Genomic DNA, 21,348 nt, shown 5'->3' with positions numbered 1-21,348 from the left:
AAAAAATCAACATTTTTTATGCTTGAACCATTTTAATCCATAGACTATCTCTATGCAAAGTTACTTGCAGAACAGATTTTCATTGTCTTTAAAATTATTTGCAGTTAGAAGAAAACTTTGGGCCTAATTCAACACCATTTTTGGCAGTGGGTGGGGTAATGGGGAAGCTTTGTCCCATATTCATTTCATTTTCAAGTTAGCACCCTTGGCAACATGTCAGTATCTGCAGCTTTTAGTGATCATATATATATTTTTTGTGACTTTATATTTTGTTATTAAAAATAAACATTTACTATATTTGCAGCTAGATAACATAGTACTTGATGAAAAACAATAGCACTTCAGTTCATTTGGACTCACTTTCTATTTACCTTGCACTAATGTAAATGGCTTATTCCCTATCCTAATAACTTGCTCTAGGGATGCATATAGAATAGCATATTGACAAATTTTGTTTTTTCACGATGCAATCATACAATATTTTTCGAGAAAATTTTTGTGTACTTATCCTATAATGGACCACGCAGTTGAAGTATTTTTTAATATCTCCTGCTGCTTTGTCAATTGGAATAGTCAGCCAAAGGAAAAATGAAAAACAGTAGACTTGGAGTCTTAAGCAAATTTTTCATTCTCAGTTTTGTATTTGTGTTTGAAACAGATCTGCTAGAGACCACTTGCTTAACAAATGGATGGCACACACTCAGGGTCATCAGATATAAAATCAAATTCCAACATACTAAAAAAGTAAAGAATACATTTGACAGAAATTACCTTTGCTTACAAAAATTTATTACATACAATCTGCATATTTTTATTGGACCAATAGCTGTCCTCTCCATTTACAAAAACCAAAGAGAAACCTGACAGATAAATAATATTCCCCCCAACCTCCTGTAAGTGCACCATGAGTGGTTCCAAGTTTTTAACGCTTATCTCAAGGTCCTGGGTCTCCACTTACATTACACTCTATTCACTGTTGTTATCAAGCTAAAGCAAAGAAAAGGAAATTAAGTCTGTAGTTTTCACCAAGAGGTTGAAGGAATCATCAATGCCAAAAGCAACGTTACTGATGATGAAGACATGGAGAGAGTATGGAGGGTTGACTGAGCACTAGTGATTTTCCCACCTGTGGAAAAGAGAAGCATTATATGGACAAAATTATTTTGGTTTTGCCTGAGCTAGAAAAGAGTTGTTTTAGGTATGTTAAGACAAATGAATGCAACATCAATCCTCTTTCTGATGACAGCGTTCCTTGTGCTTATGAAACAAGATGTTGTCTGGGGTTCTCAAAAGGTATATGGAGGGCAGAAGTGTATATGGAATATTGTGTTAAAAAGGCTGTGTCATGTCGAACAAATACACCTAATCAGGAGATTCAGTATAATTTTCAACATGATGCACTGATGGAAATTATCCCAAATTCCAGGTATGAAAATAAAATAATTTCTATAGTGCACAGTTCGGGAAATGGAGTAAAAATAATTAGCAAAAGTTTGTGGCAACAAGAATTCATAATTTATTTTTTTAAGTAAATTTTAAATTTAATAATAAAATATTTATTTAATTTACTTATGGGTCCTTGATTGATTTGACTGTTTCAATTGAGCAGGCTTAAATTATAGATTCTCATGCCAAACTTGGTAAAGAAGAGGCATCTTTCATTAATCTTACCTCTACCCAGGAGAAGTTCTTCCTTCTTGAGACAAAAGCATTGTATGCAGTTAATGTATTAGGGTGGTTGCTTGATTAAACTCACTGATTTGAATGTATTAGTCTGAAGTAGTTTTGATAGCTCCATAAATTCACAAACTAAGTACCACCCTTAAACCTAACTTCAGGAATGGTTCTTCAAGCCAGAGGTCTTTGGAAGTATCATCATCATGACTGATATTTAATGAATGCTTACTATATGCCAAGTACTGTACAAAAGCCCTTCATACATGTTATTTAATTTGATCCTCACAGCATTCTTATGCAGTAAGTGCTATTATTTATCCTGGTGTTGCAGATGGTACCAGGGCTTAAAAAGATTATAGAAACTTGTTTAAAATCATTGAGCTAGGAATTAGTGGAAAGAGATGTTTTTATGTGTTGTCTCTATTAAAACGATTGGCCTTGATTAAAACCATGATAGACTAATAATAAAATATATGAACTGATTTTTGGAATTTATCCTTCTGTCACGTTATCCTCTCTGACCAGACTGAGTGTAACAGGATTCTGGGTGTGATTTTTGTTACAGGATAGAGTCTAAATTTATTTTTCAGATGCTTCCTTAAGAGCTGAAGAAACTTTTGTTTGGTAAACTAAACATATACACACTCTAAAAGCAGCAAATCTTCTTTCCTTTGAAAACTGTTACAGCTGAGGCACTAATAAAACCTATTATTCAAAATATTGGGGAATGTTACATATATTTCAACTTGTACAAAATGGGGTCATTGTGAAGTGCATGGCCACATGTGAGCTATAAGAAAGACATGATGACAAAGCCTCACGGGAGTGGTATATGCATGCTTAATAAATGACTGTGAAAACATTCTTTCTGTTTATTTGAGAGTGGCTGCGTCCCTGTTAAGTCAACTTACGTGACATTTTTACAAAAACCCCTCACTTTCATAATGCTAAGTAGGGTCTATATCTCAAATTCCACATAGAATCCACAAAGCAAAAATATGCTATTTCAGCATAGCAAAACAAAACAAAACAAAATACAAACAACAACAAACATTGGACTAAGTTCTAGTCCCAGACATAAAACTAACTATTTCACTTGAGCAGGTCATTCAACTTCTTAGGCTTTTGGTTTTTGGAAAAAGATAAGAATGAAATCAATCGTTGCTCATGTTTTATCGGTCTAAGAAAATACCATGAGATTTCACTTCATTAAAACTCAGGAAATGGTTGTACTGGCCAAAGTGTTATTAACTAAAACATAAAAGTTGATAATTTTTTTTTTATGGAACAGAAGTTACAAGTTAATTAAAATATAAATGGGAGAATCAAGGTGTTTGTAAGTACTTTCAATCTTGGGGCTGATACTATTTGGATGATACTTTAGAATCTGATTGTGTTACCGTTGAAAGGAACCTTGGAGAGCCAGAGAATAATAAAATACTTAACTCATAAGTTTGCTAGGAGAATAGAATAAAATGACATATAGAAAACACCTAGCACAATGTAAAGAACATGACCAGAGCTCAGTAAATGCTCTTTGTATTGTTGTTATTAGAAATTTAAGACTTATCAAGCAAGCAGAGAGTTGTCATCTTTTTCACTTTTCAGAAATAATCTTTAGTTCTTCAATGTGCTCTTGAAAATCTGAACATTTCAATTGTGAATGAATCAGTGTAGAGACATTATTACCTTTCTTGCTCTTGAAACTATAATTTTATAAATAAATCATAAAGTGTATTAAATTTTTGTGTGGCCACAATGTATTTAAGTTTTCAGGTCTTTTCACCTGAATTTCTGAAAAAGTCAGATTTTCTGTATCGTGTGATTTTTATTTTTAAATGCTCATTTTGAAATAATTTTAGATGCACAAAAAAGTAGTGAGAATAAAATAAAGAATTCATCCAGATTCCTTAAATGTTTATGTTTTATCTTCTTGCTCTATTATTCTCTCTGTAAATACATACATTTATTTCCTGAACCATTTGAAAGTAAGTTGAAGACATGATGTACTTTTACCCCTAAATACTTTAATGTGCAGATCCTAAAAATAAGACATTTTCTTGTATACCACAGTACAATTTTTAAAAACAGAAAATTAATGTTGATATAATATTATCTAATTTACAGACATTATTCAAATTTATCAATTGTCCCAATAATGTCCTTTATCTCATCTTATATTTTTATGCAAGAATTTACTTACCAAGTATTACGGCAACAGCTTTTCCTCAAAGTTTCAGTCTATCTTATTATTTTCTCCACTATGTTTTCCTTCTATCTCACTTTGCGGCATCAAAAAAAATTCATAAGAAATGCCTCTGGTCTTAACCTAAGTTGAGCAATACATTGAATATAATAAAGCCACATTCAGAGTTCTACAGAATATCATTGGATACTTCCCTTTAGGTTGATACTTCTGCTTGAGAATGATTGTTCAATAAATAATATTCATAATTACCTATTAATTAAATGTACATTAAACATTTTTATACAAGACCTTAATAAAAATTGCCTAATATTTTCTCAGTGAGACATTTGTATATTTAATGAAATCTTTTCCTTTCTTTTTTGACTACCTCAATGAAATGACTACTTTCTTCTGAATTTGTAAAAATCTCCCTTCCTTTAATCAGTTTTTTCTTGCTGGTGTAATAATGATGGCAGTGGGGTTTAATCCTGGTTCTTCCACTTAGTAATAGTGTGATCTTAGGCAAGTTACTTAAATTTTCTCTGTAAAACAAGAATAATGCAACCTACCTCATAGATTGTTAAGAGGATTAAATAAGATGATGTATGTAAAGCACTTATGACCGTGCCTGACATATAGCAAGGGCTCAGTCAAAGCTAGAAATTATTAATATTGCTAATAATAACAATGATGCTCAAATAAGTTCTAGAGATCTAATATATAGCATAGTGATTGTAATTAATAAAACTAATATATACTTGAAAGTTCTTAAGAATGTAGATTTTAAATGTTCTCACTACAAAAAAGAAATATCAGTTATATGATGTGATGGAGGTATTAGCTATATTTTTGCAATAAATTTGTGTACATATTTGCAATATACAAGTGTATCAAATCAACTGTTGTACATCTTAAACTTATATAATGCTATATCTCAATTATATTTCAATAAAGCTGGAAAAAGAAAAAAACCCAAAACAAAGATATTCAATGAAATTTATAATTTATTTTGAAATCCATAAACACAATCAAATTTTAATTAAAAAAAACATTCTCTTTAAACTTTCCTGTCCCTCACTTTCCATTTTCTAATGATAAAAGTAATCATGACAATAGAGAAACGGGTATAATATATTAAATTAGTGCAATACTGGTTAAAAGCAATATTGAAAAGCACAAATGACCAGCAAGACACTACTTGAGATCAGGATAGGGGAATTTCACAAATAAAGATATTTTAATGAAAATGTTAACTCTTTTCTAGATTTGTAGAAATTCTACAATTGTGAGTGGGCTGCCATGGTTTGTATTAATTGGAGGATCATATAGCAATCAGAGTAAAATGAGAGAAACTTCAAAGTCTCTGGACTGTGCAATCTATCGTGTTAATTTTGATGAGTTTTACACCATCTTAATATTGTTAGTGGTTATCAAATTAAGCCTGTTGTGTTGAAACTTACCTGAATATGATGAGACCCTGATTTGGGAGCTAGCGGTTCCATCCCCTCCTTCACTGTATGCTCGAACTTCAATAATATAGACTCCAGCATCAGGGAGTGGGACTACTGCTTGAGGTTTCTGTGTTTCAATAATTTGACTGTTGCTGTGACCCTCTTGCTTATAAAATACCTGGGAATAATATCAGATGTTTAAACATTTGATATTCAATCAAGGATTTCAAATGTTTATTGACTGCCTTCTGTATGTCACATTCTGAGCTAGGTACAAGGAACTTACAGCTTAGACAGAGATGTAAGCAAATGCAATGTATGTGTTATATGCAGCAATGGATGTATACATAAGGGACTATGGGAATACAAAAGAGAGGGTTTAATTCCGTCTGGTGGTTTAGGGAAGGTTTTTAGGAGAAGGTGATGCCGAGCTAAGTATTTAAAGATAAGTAGAGTTCACCAGTTGGAAAAGGCAGGAAAAAAAGTCTACAAAGAGATAAGAGAAGATTAAAAATACATCTAAGCAATAAGAAAGCAATAGCATTAGAAGACATTTGAGAATAGTGAGAAATTGAGGCTAGAGAAGTAAGTAGTGAGGGGGCAGATCATTGAAAGTCTGTTATTCCTGGTTCTTGAAATGAATAGTATTCTGAGGGAGTACTCAAAGCTGTCATCTTCAAATCATTTGAAAGGAGTAATCAGAAAATTTGTTAAATATATCAATAATAAACGCTTAACAACGTAGAAGATAGCTGAAAGCTTAAAATTATATTGAGTATTTTTATTTTTACTTTTGTGTTTGCCTTTTGGTGAATTGGCATTTGGATACATTGGGTAGCCAAGTTAAGTGTTTTTTGACGTCTGTTCATGGCACTAGAATTGAACATGTATTCATGGCAAACAGAGTTTTATAACTACAGATTAGGACACAGAATTATCCTGTGTTTACAGTTCAGAAAACTAATGTCATAGAGATTATACGATTTATACAAGATCATATAGCTAGTTGTAGAAGAAATTGCATTGGAAGATTAGTATTCAGATGATCAGTTCAGAGGTGTTTCACTGTATTATACTGTTTCTACTCATTTGCCCCCAATAAACTGTTTCTTTTGTGTGTGTGTGTGTGTGTGTGTGTGTGTGTGTGTGTGTGTATAATGGTCAAGTAGCAGCAGTTAAGATTTTAAATGCATTTTCATTGTTTTTGTGCTTTTATCATAATTGTTAGTATTATGATTGCTTTGCATAATGGAGAGAATAATGGCTTTGCAGTCTCACAGATCTGGATTCAAAACAATCTCCTACAAAACAAAACAAAAACAATCTCCTACACATTCCTGTCTGAGCAAATTTGAGCAAGTTACTAACCTTTCTAAATCTGAAGTGCCTGTACTGTATAGTAGAGATAATAACACCTATTTCATGGTTTTGTTAGGAAAATGCATGTAAAATGCCTAGCACAGGACCTGGTAAGCTTAATAAGAGAAAGCGACTTTTTCTGTTGCTATTATTGTTCATTGTCAATGGTCAGTATTTCATTTGCATCATAAAAGATGAACTTCCTTGGGAGACTAGACAAAAATTTATAATACTTTTTGTTTATTAAAAATGTGTTTTGAACTTGAACTAACCTACATACAAGAAAAAAATACTTTAGAAAAGTAATATTTTCATATATTGAAGCATGCCTGTACTCGATCCTCCTTTCTGCATTCTGGTAAAGTATGCTGCCTCCATTTACTTTCTCTATCTTTCATGGATTTAAATTTACTTCCGAGTCTTGGGAGAGAAGTAAATTCTCTGTAAAAGCATAAAACATGTGCAATAATTCTATCTACTGAAATTCTTATAGGGAAGGATGCCGTAGGTTTAACATAGTTGGGAAGTGGCAAGAGCAACATCAAATATTTTACTGGGTATCTCATGTGAGTTAGGCACAGTGCTATATACTGGAGATTCATCGAAGAATAAGACTATATGGCCTCCTCATGGCACTTACAGTCTAACAGTGGAGACAGATAAACAGTGCAATCGAGTGTGCTATGTGCTGCAGTAGGAAACATATTTGATGCTATAGCCATGTACAGAGTGGTACAGATTTGGGAATCAGAAACATTTCTAGGAGGATGCCTATAGCACGTTCTTTTGGCTTTAAAAAATAAAAATTGTATCAGAATTTATGCTTCTCATTTTGACTGTAGCAACATACTGAATTAGAATTCTGTTCATCCACATGAGGTAATTAGAAAGCAAATTTATGGCAACGAAAAAGTATGTAAATTGGTGAGGATTGGCAGGGGAGTGACTATTTTAGAGGACGTTGTTATTATGGTTCAATAAATTACAATTCTTATGACAAAGAAAAATGCAGCCAGTAATGCATATCTAATGTGGCTGTAAAATCCAGAGTTGAAGAAAAATTTGTGGATCAGTTGAGATTTAGGAACAAAATGTAAAGGCAGGAAAATATCAGTTAATGGTAGCAAAAGAAGTTTGAGATTAAATGTGGCTTTTAACAATACATCCAGGGAGATGTAGTGCTATGAGTCAATAAGTAGGTATACTAACTGAAAAGATACATTAAATTAATGGTTAGTCTTGCGTGATTCAGAGAATCTTTGCTCATTTTTAAGTACTGATTTAGAAAACATGACTACGAATGAGAAATATGAGAAGGTTAAGGAGTTATCAAGACATGTCAGAAATAGTTATTGACAGTAAGAAGACCAGGGAGTACTTTGAGAACCTGGACATTTATAGATTGGAAGTTGCAATGATGGCTATCTCTAGGCATAAAGAAAATTGTCTATTGTCAAGACTATTCTCAAATTCTACTTAAAAAACTTAGCCGAAGAGATGATCCTAAACAAAAAATTAGTACAGTCCTATTATTCTCAAAGGCATGATCTAGAAATGGCTAGTTTATATGTCTGATAGTAACAATAATGGTGTGAGTGTGCCTAAAAATATAGCAGAATAAATTTTTGCTAGTTTCACCCACAAGTGCCATTGGAAGGATGGATCCTATTAAATGGAAGGGCTATTCACTTGCTGAGCATCTTGGGTGCAATTGTTCTTCACAAAAGTGAGTGAGGAATCCAAAACCCCAGTGGCAATTGGTGGGTGAGGAGGAATCAGCAAGATAGTAGAATCTAGGTGAAAATAAGGTGGGAGGCTCAAGTACCAGTGAGAAGCCACAAGCTGTAGGGTGACTACAAGGACTTTTAAGAACAGGACTTCCTATGGCAATTTTCAGATGTTTGTTTGTATGGTGTGCCTTTCACTCTATCTCCCACTGACATTTCCATAAAGTCTTCTTTGTATATGTATATACTTGACATTATACAAGCCATTTCTGTTTTAATCTTTAAAAAATATTTTATGATGAAAAAATATAAGCATAATCAAATATAGAAATGATGGTATAAACCATTATATATGAGTATTTTTAACTTGTAGGGATCACAGGAAAGAGGTTGAGTCCCATATTTGGAGTAAATATAAGATAAAGGAACAGCTGTAAGATACAAGAAATCAAGGAGACCAGAATGGCCATAGACCTTAGGCTCCCTGAGAAGCTGGAGAAATATAGGGATGGACTTCAAAGTTCCACAGGCTGTGGAATACAATTTCAGTTCAAGTGTACCTATATCTCAGGAGTCTGGCAGGCCCTAACTGATATCTAAATGGAATAAACAAACAAAAATTTCTGTTTATATTGATGGATCATATAATAACTAGTAAGCTTTGAGTCTGATTTTCCCCATACTCTCCTTAGCTCTATAAATACCAGAAAGTAGAGGTGAGGGAGAAGATGTATGGTGAAGAGGTCGTATATCTGGGAAAGGATATTTCTTGATAGACAGAAAAATGAGACCCTGTTTTCTTGATATGTAGCCTGAAGCCCTTATCCTGAATTCCCTCTAAGTGCTTTTGTCTTCTGAATGGACAGAAGTCTGTCTTGGTGGGGAAGGGTATATTTGCACAAGGGAAAGCATAGCCCCTGGGTATTTAGCATTTATATTCTCTTTCACTTAAGTTTAAGTCTGTATAAGGAGAATAAGGTGGGGATAAGATGGCTGTTTTACTTTATAATCTTGGTAAGTTTCTTTCACAGTATGAAGAAAAAAATTCTCCATTCTCAAGATCATTAAGGAGCATTATGGCTAAATATACTTTAGTCCACAGTTTTGTTATTAGCATTTCTTTGGAAGTGGTAGTAACAGACATAACATGTGCTAAAATTAGTAAGGATTCTAGATTCAGATCCAAGCTAGTGGAGTCATAAAAACAAAGTTTTCTTCATTTAAAAATACTTATTTGGGAAAAATAAGTTAAATTAGGACATTTCTTTGAAGTTTTTGTTCCATTTTCCTGATTATATATATATATATATATATATATATATATATATATATAGAAAATATGCAGCTAATCTGAATTGGGAAATGTAAAAAAAAGTCAAATATTAAAATGACCTGAAGAAGTGATAAATATGCTAAATAAACTCCCAAATTTGACTCATATTTTTAGGTGGGAAGCTATTTTGTTTGAGTGGAAATAATTTGTAGCCATGTCTACAAACGACAATTATTTTCCAGCATTTTTCTTGTTCTTCATGCTTCTATTCCTCTTGCTTGTTAATAGAAGCTGTGATATCTTAAAAGTATTGCTATTAAATCTGGACTTCTTAAACAAAATCCCAAGAAGTCCAAGTTCTCTTGGACAGTCTCAAAGAGCAGTGAGAAATTTCAGTACTAGCTAATTCTATTTATCAGAATAGATTCAATTTTAATGTGTTTCCGGTGACACTGTCATATATGGTTCAATTCCATCGTTCTTTCACTATAATCTTGGTCACTTTTGAAGTCCCTGATAAGATTTTGTGGTGGGGAGACCTCTTTTTTTCTCTTAACACCTTTGAACCAAATTTCCCTTGTTATTGTATCCTTTCTCTGGTAATATCTTGTCCTTATGTATGTTGCTGACACCTAATCTGTGGAATCAAGTAAAGGAGTAAGATTCGTGCTTCCTTAGAAAATGGATTGGTCTAATTCCAAGCTCTGCTGTTTTATCTTATTATCTTATGTTTTGTTTTGTGGTTTATTTTTTTGAGAATAAATTGCATCCAGTATATAATATCTTAACTATAAAAAAGAAGAGTTTAATGGATTATTTATGGATCAAGTCTATGGAACAAATCTATTTTTCTCCATATTTATCACATTTCAATCATTTTCACAATCTGGAAAATTTCTAGATGAGGATTTTTTCTTAATTCATCCATCTTAAACTGGCCTTGATATAAAACATGGAATATACAATCCTTGCACTTTAAACCTCAGGCATTAACTCCTAGTTTCCAGCTTCAAATTTACATACCATGTATATTTCTAGTGATCTCTTTTGCTGTTACAAGCAAAGTAACTTGGCCAAGACAAAAAGTAAAAATAAATTTACTTTCCTTTTGATATTGCAATTAATTGTGGAAGCTCTCTCTTGTCCTTATTAGCAGGAAATCCTCTACTGCAAATTTTCCAAGAATCTCAAGAGGCAAACTTAGTTTTAATACATCAAGCTTACCTCAAATTACCTCATGGAAAGAGAAAAGATTAGTGTGTTGACATGTCCCTAATTTTGTTAATTTTTTTTGTGACAGCCACACACAATTATGTTTAAGAAGATGGGGCTCACTAATACAGTGGTGACACTCTTGGTCTGGCAGTAGTTTTGGGATGTAGTAGGAATCAAAGTCTTCTCCCTCTGAGTACCATACTAGCCACTCCATATTTGTGTGAACCTCCCTCCAGATGGTACAGCTCTTTCACTGCATGCAGATCCTTGCCTAATGCTGCAGTAGTTCTCCTTCAACTCATGCTCAGAAAAGGGGGCTCCAAGCTTGTGTCCTCTGGGTTCCATCTCTTTAGTAAATATTCACAGCTACTGTTTCTAATCATATTCCTGTTCCATAATGCCTGTGTCAATAGGAGCTTTCGTGCTTAGTCACCTGCCCTGTGAAAACCAGACCTCCCCAGGAGAATCCAGGCTCTATGTTAAGCCTCAATCATCAATCTGAAGTCCCCTTTACCTCATAGGGCCCTTTGTGTCATTCCTGCCAGTAGGTCTCTAACTGGGGATTAGCCCATACATCAGAAGTTCTAATAAGGTTTAGTTGCAAAAGAACAGGCTTTGAGGTCTCACTCCATTTGTTATCAGCAGAGTCCTTTCTTAGGAACTAGATTTTCCTTCTCAGGTACATAAGAAGGTGAGACTATTTCAAGGAAATAAAAGAAAAAAATCCTCTGTCAACATGTACCTACTTGTCATTATTTATACAACTAAGATGGACCATGTTAGTGATTACCCCCTCCACAACAATGTATTCCAGGTGACTTGTGCTGTCTTCATTGAGACAGAACTGGCAGGCAACTTTTAAAGATCAGTTTCTTCTGTTAAAATATTTAAAAATTCCACCTTACTAGGTGGAATTCTTCCAATAACAATAAGAAAGACAGTAGCTATTTTTCAATGAGCACTTCCTATACGCTAAGCATTTTACACAAATTATCTTACTTAATCCTTAAAATAATCTGTATAATACGTGATCATTATTTTTGCATTTTTTTGAAGTTAAAATGAAACTCAAGTTAAGCAACTAGCTCAGAGTTACACAACTGGGATTTGAACTCAAGTCTGTCTGACTCAGAAGCCAGTGCTCTTTTCCCATTCCACCACAACACATGGGAAGGCCATGATAGGAGAAACACACACTTGTGAGTAATTGCATAAAATACCTCAAGTTGGGTCAAAAATTAATTTATTCATCCACTCTAGAAATGTTAGGGATAAAGAGATGAGTAAGACAGAGGCCTTGCTTTCAATCATATATAAACAGGTTGGGGAGACAGTCACATGTAAAGAGGTGAGCAATGGCAGAGGTAGAAGGGGCAAATGCGAGCAACAAGGAGGGTCATCCCACCTGGGAGCCCTATGCCCAGGCTCATGTATTCTCCAGGTTGCATGGTATTTCTTTTCTCACCTGAAATGTGCCTGAAGCCAAATGGCTCTTCTAGGCAGTCATATGCTCTTATCTAGCTCTTTCTTAGGTCTATTTGCCTCTCCAGTTTGGGAGATTGTTTGCCAGAGTTCTAATGATTTTAGATTGTTTCTCGAATGGTCCATCACCATTTCTGGCCAGACTGCTACCCTTAATCATTGAAGGATATCTTTGCCTTAGAATACAAGTTGTGAGGATGAGGGGAAGGATGTGGAAAGAAGAGGACTAAGAGAAGAATACAGAAGATGGCACATCTGCCTTCCCCGCAAAGATCAAATTCAGTGCCCATGAGGATTAGGACAGATTTGAGTGTGAGTGTTTCATTGTGAGGGTGTCTATGATCCATACCAACCATAGTCTGTAAGAAGTGCTACAGTTTGTGCCTTAAGATATTCTTAATGGGAATTATCTAACTTAAAAATATATTCCATTTATAACTTTTTCAGTTTTTAGCTTCAGAATTTTAGCACTTAATACACAAAGTGCTGTGTTACCATCTCTGATAGTTGAACAACCACCTAAATGATGCTTTTCAGTCAAATATTATCATTGAAATTTAAAAAGAATCTGCTATAAATAATATTCCACTAATGAATCAGTATGAGTTTAAGACAATAAATAGAATCTGATGTTTTGGAAAAAGAATTTGAAATTCAGCCAATTCAGTATATTGACCACATATATTTTAAAATCAGAGACAAAGCTGTTTTTCAAAAACAAACTACCTAAACATTTTTATATTTGCAGATCTCTTGCTGGCACATGGCAGGATGACCATATGTGAAATGTTGTATCTATTTGGAGCTTGCTGTCTCTCTCCATGGTCTCTTTCCTATCCCCTGTGCTGATGCTAGCATTTTTTCTTCTTGTGTTTCTTTGCTAATGGAAAGTCTTTCTACTCAAATTATGTGGTCCAGTCTTTTCCATCTGCCAGGACAGTTTGTCTTTGGGAAGAGAATGCCAAGACTCTCTAAGTTCTGCTTGTCCTGACACTGCTTCATGGAGCCATTTTTACCCTGTATTCAAATTGTTGTTGTCTTTCCTACCCATTCCCTTCTTGTGCCTTGTGTAGCTGAAACTGATTTTGATTGCCTTGGATTCCCCACTGCAGGAAGGCTCTTTCTAAGATACAGGTAGAAAAATGATTGAGAAAAAAATAGGTATGTTAATAGGTCTTTATACACCTTTTAAATTGCACATCCTCACATTAACAATTTTTTAGATGAGAGTCTATCCAAGAGAGTGAAAAAACACTGACCTTGTAGCCCATGACTTCAGACTCGTTGGCTAATGGTCTGACCGGTTCCCAGTCCAAAGAAAGCTGAGAGCCTTGCTGCTCCCACCTGAGGTTGTTAGGTGCTTGACTGGGAGCTACAAAATAAAAAGCGAAAGTGAGTGGACGAGGAGTCTTAAATACATTTATTCACTTAAATCCTTGTGAGTATTTCAGTCTTTTCTTGTGTTCAGTCTATTCTTGTGAGTATATCAGTCTTTTCTAGTTGACTGGCACCATAGGCTTCTTTCCAGCTAGAGTCAGATAAGGAGGGTTTTGCTCCAGGAGTGTCATTTTAATAGCTACTCTGCTGAGCTTTTGAACCTGAATCCTTTTATCTCCCTTCTGTGTCAAAATCGCTTAGCCTTGTTTCACAGGAAGATAACCCTTATCTACTATGAATACAAAATTTTCTGAGCTAGTTTTGGAATTCAGATCTAAGCATTGAAGCAAGACTATAAATCAAAACTCCTCCTCAACTCTGCTTTTTATGTACCTCACATGGCTTTCAGAAATGTTAAAAGATGTTTCCCTTTTGTCTGAAACAAACAAAAAGCCCAGGTCACTTACGGGATTTCTTGGTGGTTGCACTCACTTCACTGCTAGGTGGCCCATATCCAGCTCCATTATAAGCTCTCACTGTGAAGTGATATAATGTATTTCCTTCTAATCCTGTCAGGATGACAGATGACTCATTCCCCCTAGTTTTGATGGTTTCTGCTGCATCTTCTTGTTCCATGTCTTTCCGATAGCCAATCTGTCAACATGAAAGATTAATTTTAAAGTTTCCCCTGTGCTTATGATTGTTGTTTTTTATTCCTTTGGATGTTTCTCAAACCCATCCCTGTGGTAAATCACTCCTGTATCATCCAATTAACAGGTTCTACTAATGAGGCTAAAATCACTATCTTGGCCACTGCCTGATTTGCATCTGTGTAAACCGCAGCAACTTAGCAGTACTCAGCAAAGCAACGAAAGGTGCTACCTTGTAGCCTGGTAGTATGAAGAATCATTCAAAGAAATTGAAGAAGTTCTTTTCTCATAGGTCATCAGAACCATATCCCATTCAAAGCCATGGGGCTTTTAATGAATTATTTGAGAAAGAGGCATGAGAAATATTTCCTCTTGGGCCCCACACAAAGGTGAATCACACAGCTGGATGGATTTAACAGAGGAGAGGCGACAGAACACTCATGATAATTTGGAATGGTTTAAATGCAGAGAAATGGCTTTGCTAGGATATGGGAGGGCGGCAGAAGGGAACAGCTCTTTGTCAAAGCACAATTTGTGCATTGACATGATCTTTCCTGGTTATGAGCTCTTGGTGCCTGGTCTCATACAGAACTTGATCCCTTTATGAGATTCAATAATTATCTCTGTGTACCTAAAGCTTAACCTTATTCGGACACTGGAATTTAACAATGCATAAAGGCACAAGAGAGTAGTTTTTCTCCCCCCTACTTATTTACTGTGGTAAAAATAATGGAAGAGTAATTCTTCTTTCTCCAATTAATTACTGTGGTGAAAGAAGTGGACTGCTGCAAACATTTCATCCTCCTTCAAGTGCTTTTTCTACTCTGCAGGCTGGAAAACCAAACATCACATTTTCCAGATTCTGGTTTAGCTAAGGTTGATGCTACAAAATTTGGGCAGTAAGGAGTTTGTTTGGAACTTGAGATATTCTGGAGCATGCCTAGGACTACCAGTTCCTTGGGGCCATAGGAAGTCACTGTAGGCTCCTACCTCTCAGGAAAAAACATTTGAGTCACTGTACCATATTAAAATGCGTCTACCAGCCTAGATGATGGCTAAAGACAAAGGGAGTAAGAAATGGGTAGAGGAGGAAGAAAGTTACAAATTATAACTGCAGCCTCATGAAATGAAGACTGTAAGAACCATATTTTCTTCCTTATACTGTTTTATATCTAAATATTAAATAACCTGGGCCCCTTCCTTTCTTGTGATAGAATGTTGTGGGTAGGTAAATTTCTAATGTAGTTCATTACAGGAGATGGACAGATTGACTAATGGAAATTTCCTTGGCTCTCCCTTTTAGGGAGATGGTGGGTATATTTTCATTTGTTTAAGAGATATTTGCACAATGGAGCATTGTCATTGCCAGTTGTTGCTTTTGGGGAGTTGTTGAATGGGGAGGAGGATGTGTATGGATGTTGAGTAACCAAAGGGATATGGTACTTTAGTTTTCAGCATCCATTTCACCCTCATTCTAGTGTCTTCCTGAACTGAAGAGATGCAAAGATAAAAATCATACTTCCAAGACTCCCTTGCAGTTAGGGCTCTGAACATGTTTCAGGCTTAACCAGTCAGATGCCATGCCTGGTATTTGAAAGTAAAAATGAGATGGAGAGTGAATTTTTACAAATTCTGTTTCTTTTGCCTACGAGTTTAGTAATGGAGACATTATTTTTCCTTTCCCCTCCACCCCCTGACTATGGCAGAAAAAATGAATGGCTTATTGTCTAACCATTAGCTTTATGGGAGTCAAGGAGCCAGGCACAAGACATCCATCTTATTGGTGTAAATTATAGCAAACATGGCGGGATTCTGGAACAGGCAGTAATAGCAGAGGCTTCCAGATCACAGAGGCTTCCTGAATGTGGTGCCATCTTGTTCATGGTGGCTTCCAAACCATGGCAGTGGAGTGTGGGACTAGGGCTGGAGACTTCCGGTTTTTAGAAGACATCAGTGTCTTCCCGGTGGCTTAGTCTTATTGATTAGCTTTAACAGTTACTCTTGAAAGATCACCCTGGAGTCTGGTAATTTAACTCAATAATTTTGTAAACCATTTAATAATTATAATAAAACACTTCTTACTTAAATTAGAGTAATTTAGTTCTCTGCAATTAAACACTGCCTGACACACCTACACAGATATTGAATATGAATATATATATATATATATATATATATATATATGGTTAATAAGATAATCATAAACAAATTCCTATTTCTCATCCTTGTCTCTTCATAGATTTGAACTGACATACAGCTGAGTGACTGAATTTCAGAAATTTGTTTGATTAAGCTGAAATGCTCTAACACTACCTTCTGTACTATGTTTGCCCCATTAGTCCCAATTCCAAGAACTAACTTATCTTGCTTGGTCTCGAGCATACTTTTAACTGAAGAAATCTAAGTTATTTTCAAACTACAAAATTTGATGAGATGTTGTTGGATGAACACATGTGTATCTTTCTCCTTCCCAGTGATATATCTGATTTCTAGGTCTCTGCTTCAATTTTCTTTAATTGGCTAGATTATTTTAAGTTAGCTAAATATATATATTTGAGGGAGTTGAGTGTGATTAAATTCAGCAAATTACAGATTTCGACACAAACACAGATTTCAATACAAATTCTGGACTTCTAAATATTGAATTTATTTTTTTAACATCTCTATTGGAGTATAATTGCTTTACAATGGTGTGTTAGTTTCTGCTATATAACAAAATGATCAGCTATACGTATACATATATCCCCATATCCTCTCCCTTTTGCGTCTCCCTTCAACCCTCCCTATCCCACTCCTCTAGATGGTCACAAAGCACCAAGCTGATCTCCCTGTGCTATGCAGCTGCTTCTCACTAGCTATCTATTTTACATTTGGTAGTGTATATATGCTCATGCTACTCTCTCACTTCGTCCCCGCTTACCCTTCCCCCTCCCCGTGTCCTCAAGTCCAGTCTCTACGTCTGCGTCTTTATTCCTGTCCTGCCCTTAGGTCCTTCAGAACCATTTTTTTTTTTTTTTAGATTCCATATATATGTGTTAGCATACGGTGTGTGTTTTTCTCTTTCTGACTTACTTCACTCTGTATGACAGTCTCTAGGTCCATCCACCTCACTACAAATAACTCATTTTTGTTTCTTTTTATGGCTGAGGAATATTCCATTGTATATATGTGCCACATCTTCTTTATCCATTCATCTGTCGATGGCCACTTAGGTTAAATATTGAATGTTTAATTTTCTGATGAATCACCACAAAATTAAACATCCCAAATAAAAGATAAAATGTTCTGAAGTAACTGATTGTGAGAAAACACAAATACTAGCTGCACCAGGTAAAACCTGTGATAAATCTAAAAAATCCACACATTATTTCTCTTTCTGGGATATTGAAAAAAAGAGCTGGAGAAGTTATGACCTTCACAGTGAAATAATAATTTTATTTGCTACATTTTTTTTTTTTGATGGAGGAGAGGGTACAACAGAAAAACAGAAAAATATTTGGAGTTTAACATTGTGCTTATTTAGTGATTCTTAACTTGGAATTGAGGTAATATAGTATTCATAAGTCACACTGAACCTTTGAAAGTTGAAACTTCCTCTTCATTCAATTTATTTCTTCATGATTCAATTCTATCCTGATGATAGATTTTATCAACCTATAAACTTTGAACTCTGTATGAAATCACTTGAAATGAGGTTAAAAACATTTAAAAAGATATAAATATCTGAAACTGGAAGAATAGATAACCTGCTATTTTATCGCCCTCACACAATTGGGGAATTTTTTTGTGTGTGTTTATCCCTTCCTGTATTTTTATTACATATAGTTAATATAATAATGTACCTACTTTTCTTCTCTAACATTATAGTCACATATAAATATTTTCTCATTTTTTATATCAATAGTAAAAGTCTATCATATGCCTTGTGTACCAAATATCATTTAACCACTTTTCTATTGTGGAACATTTGGGTAGCTTCCAACTTTTGCTCTCTTAATTAAAATGTTGCCATGAATATGTTCATGTACATTGTTTTCCACATATTGGATAATTCCCCAGAATAGAATTCCAGACAGGTGATTATGGGGTCTAAAATTATTGAAATTGTTATGCTTTTTGTACAAAAATGCCACACTGGTTTTCAAATAGTTTGTACTAATTTTCATTTCCAACAAAAGTGTGTGAATCTGAGAGATACACCATAATGTTGCATACTCTAGGCACATCATGGTTTTGGAGTCAGAAGGCCTAAATTTTAATCTTATTTTTGATATCTATAAGCTTCATATAATGGGACAAGTTACTTAACCACTGAATCTCTATAACCTTGTTTATAAAAACCTCAGGGCTTCCCTGGTGGCGCAGTGGTTGAGAATCTGCCTGCCAATGCAGGGGACACGGGTTCGAGCCCTGGTCTGCGAAGATCCCACATGCCGCGGAGCAACTAGGCCCGTGAACCACAACTACTGAGCCTGCGCGTCTGGAGCCTGTGCTCCGCAACAAGCGAGGCCGCGATAGTGAGAGGCCCGTGCAGCGCGATGAAGAGTGGCCCCCACTTGCCACAACTAGAGAAAGCCCTCACATAGAAACGAAGACCCAACACAGCCATAAATAAATAAATAAATAAATAAATAAAATTTCAAAAAAACTCAGCTTGTGTGTCCCCAACTTAAGGAAGCCACCCAAGCTGGGTGAAGTGCTTGTCCTTTCATCCCCAAATATCCTGTCCATCTGGATACCACGTATACACATGTATATGCAGTAACTTACCATTTAAAAAAAACAAAAACAAAAAAAACCTCAGTTTTATAAATAGTTTTAGACAGCTCCCTTATTGTCACCCAACTACTTGCACTATTTTGTTTCTTGATGGTTTAACACTTCTGATTTTTGTAATTTGTAAGTCTGTTTCCTTTTTTGCTATCCTTCATATTATTTTGTTTTTTGACTTTGTTCCTCCAAATGATGTAATATTAATAGGCAGGCAGGAAGCATGAATTCTGAGTCAGCTGATACCTTTAAGACTGTAGATTTGAACCTAAATCTAGATGGCTTTTCTTAGTAGATAACCCATTTTTTTTTCCAAAGTTGATTCTCCATAATGATGATTTTAACTAAGCAGATAACATATTCAATTATCTGATGTGATGATTCTAAGATATCCATGTCATACACAGTCTGGTTCCCTTACATGAAATTACAGGATCTAAAATCCATGATTGCTGTTATATGGAGTCAGTGGTTACTGGATGAGCTATGAACTTTCCCCTACTTCCCAGTCTTCATTCAGTCATATATATAATTATTGAAGAATTCTTCCTAGTATTTTATAGTCTCCTGTCTTATTTTTGTTACCTGTTAGATTTTAAAAGCACAACTCCTAGCTCCTGTATTCTCTCGTTTTTATAATTTAAATTGCACTCAATGATCACTGCTCATTCAATAGTGTACTCCCTGAATTTAATAAAGACAGCTCTACTTTCTGCTGTTATTTAATGTTGCAAAACAGAAATCCGATTTTTGCACCATTGAAAGTAATTTATTCTCTAGACTAGTAAGGGTAGAGTTTTTATTTTTTAAAGTTTTTTTTTTTTTTAATTTATATATTTTGGCTGTTTTGGTTATTTGTTGCTGTGTGTGGGCTTTCTCTAGTTGTGGTGAACAGGGGCTATTCTTTGTTGCAATGCATGGGTTTCTCATTGCGGTGGCTTCTCTTTGTTGTAGAGCATGGGGTCTAGGTGTGTGGACTTCAGTAGTGTGGTGTGCAGGCTCAGTGGTTGTGGCTTGTGGGCTCTAGAGCGCAGGCTCAGTAGTTGTGGTGCACAGGCTTAGTTGCTCTGTGGCATGTGGAATCTTTCTGGACCAGGGCTCGAACCTATGTCCCCTGCATTGGCAGGTGGATTCTTAACCATTACGCCACCAGGGAAGCCAAAGTTTAGAGTTTTAAAAAATAATCAAAATGCATATTGAAATGTAAATATTTTACCATACTTTGAGATCTTCAAAACTATTAATTTAATTACTTATTCAAAAAATTGTTTTGAATATGTATTATTTACCAAGCACTGTGCCTGCAGGCAACTGGGGTAACGGTGAGCCCAAAAAGACATTGCATAGGACTCATCAGGAAAAAAAGGGAGAAGACTCAAATCAACAGAATTAGAAATGAAAAAGGAGAAGTAACAACTGTCACTGCAGAAATACAAAGGATCATGAGAGACTACTACAAGCAAATACATGCCAATAAAATGGACAACCTGGAAGAAATGGACAAATTCTTAGAAAAGTACAACCTTCCAAGACTGAAGAAGGAAGAAGTAGAAAATATGAACAGCACAATCACGAGCACTGAAATTGAAACTGTGATTAAATATCTTCCAACAAACAAAAGTGCAGGGGCAGATGGCTTCACGGGTGAATTCTAAAAAGCATTTAGAGAAGAGCTAACACCTATCCTTCTCAAACTCTCCCAAAATATAGCAGAGGGAGAAACACTCACAAATTCATTCTACGAGGACACAATCAGCCTGATACCAAAACCAGACAAAGATGTCACAAAAAAAGAAAATTACAGGCCAATGTCACTGATGAACATAGTTGCAAAAATCCTCAACAAAATACTAGCAAACAGAATCCAATAGCACATTAAAAAGATCATACACCATGATCAAGTGAGGTTTATCCCAGAAATGCAAGGATTCTTCAATATACACAAATCAATCAATGTGATGCACCATATTAACAAATTGAAGGATAAAAACCGCATGATAAGCTCAATAGAAGCAAAGAAAGCTTTTGACAAAATTCAAGAATCACTTATGATAAAAACTCTCCAGAAAGTGGGTATAGAGGGAACCTACCTCAACATAATAAAAGCCATATATGACAAACACACAGCTAACATCATTCTCAATCAATCATCTCAAAAGATGAAAGCATTTCCTCTAAG

At 35.1% G+C, this 21,348-nt stretch overlaps 1 protein-coding gene across 1 annotated transcript in view; it reads right to left on the bottom strand.

Annotated features, from left to right (window-relative positions):
* Nucleotides 1-1,022: 1,022 nt before the first annotated feature.
* Nucleotides 1,023-21,348, bottom strand: part of CNTN5 (contactin 5) — a 1,403,535-nt gene continuing 1,383,209 nt past the window's right edge. Inside the window, exons 22-25 of the mRNA XM_057553585.1 lie at nt 14,217-14,403; nt 13,632-13,744; nt 5,326-5,494; nt 1,023-1,126 (exon numbers count right to left, since the gene is read on the bottom strand). Of these exons, the coding sequence (XP_057409568.1) occupies nt 1,023-1,126; nt 5,326-5,494; nt 13,632-13,744; nt 14,217-14,403 (573 nt within the window). The remainder of the gene's footprint in view (nt 1,127-5,325; nt 5,495-13,631; nt 13,745-14,216; nt 14,404-21,348) is intronic.

Source organism: Balaenoptera acutorostrata, chromosome 9, assembly GCF_949987535.1.
Source record: "Balaenoptera acutorostrata chromosome 9, mBalAcu1.1, whole genome shotgun sequence".
Classification (NCBI taxonomy): domain Eukaryota; kingdom Metazoa; phylum Chordata; class Mammalia; order Artiodactyla; family Balaenopteridae; genus Balaenoptera; species Balaenoptera acutorostrata.
Note: the sequence above shows the minus strand (reverse complement) of the source record. Positions and strands in the feature narration are given on the sequence as shown.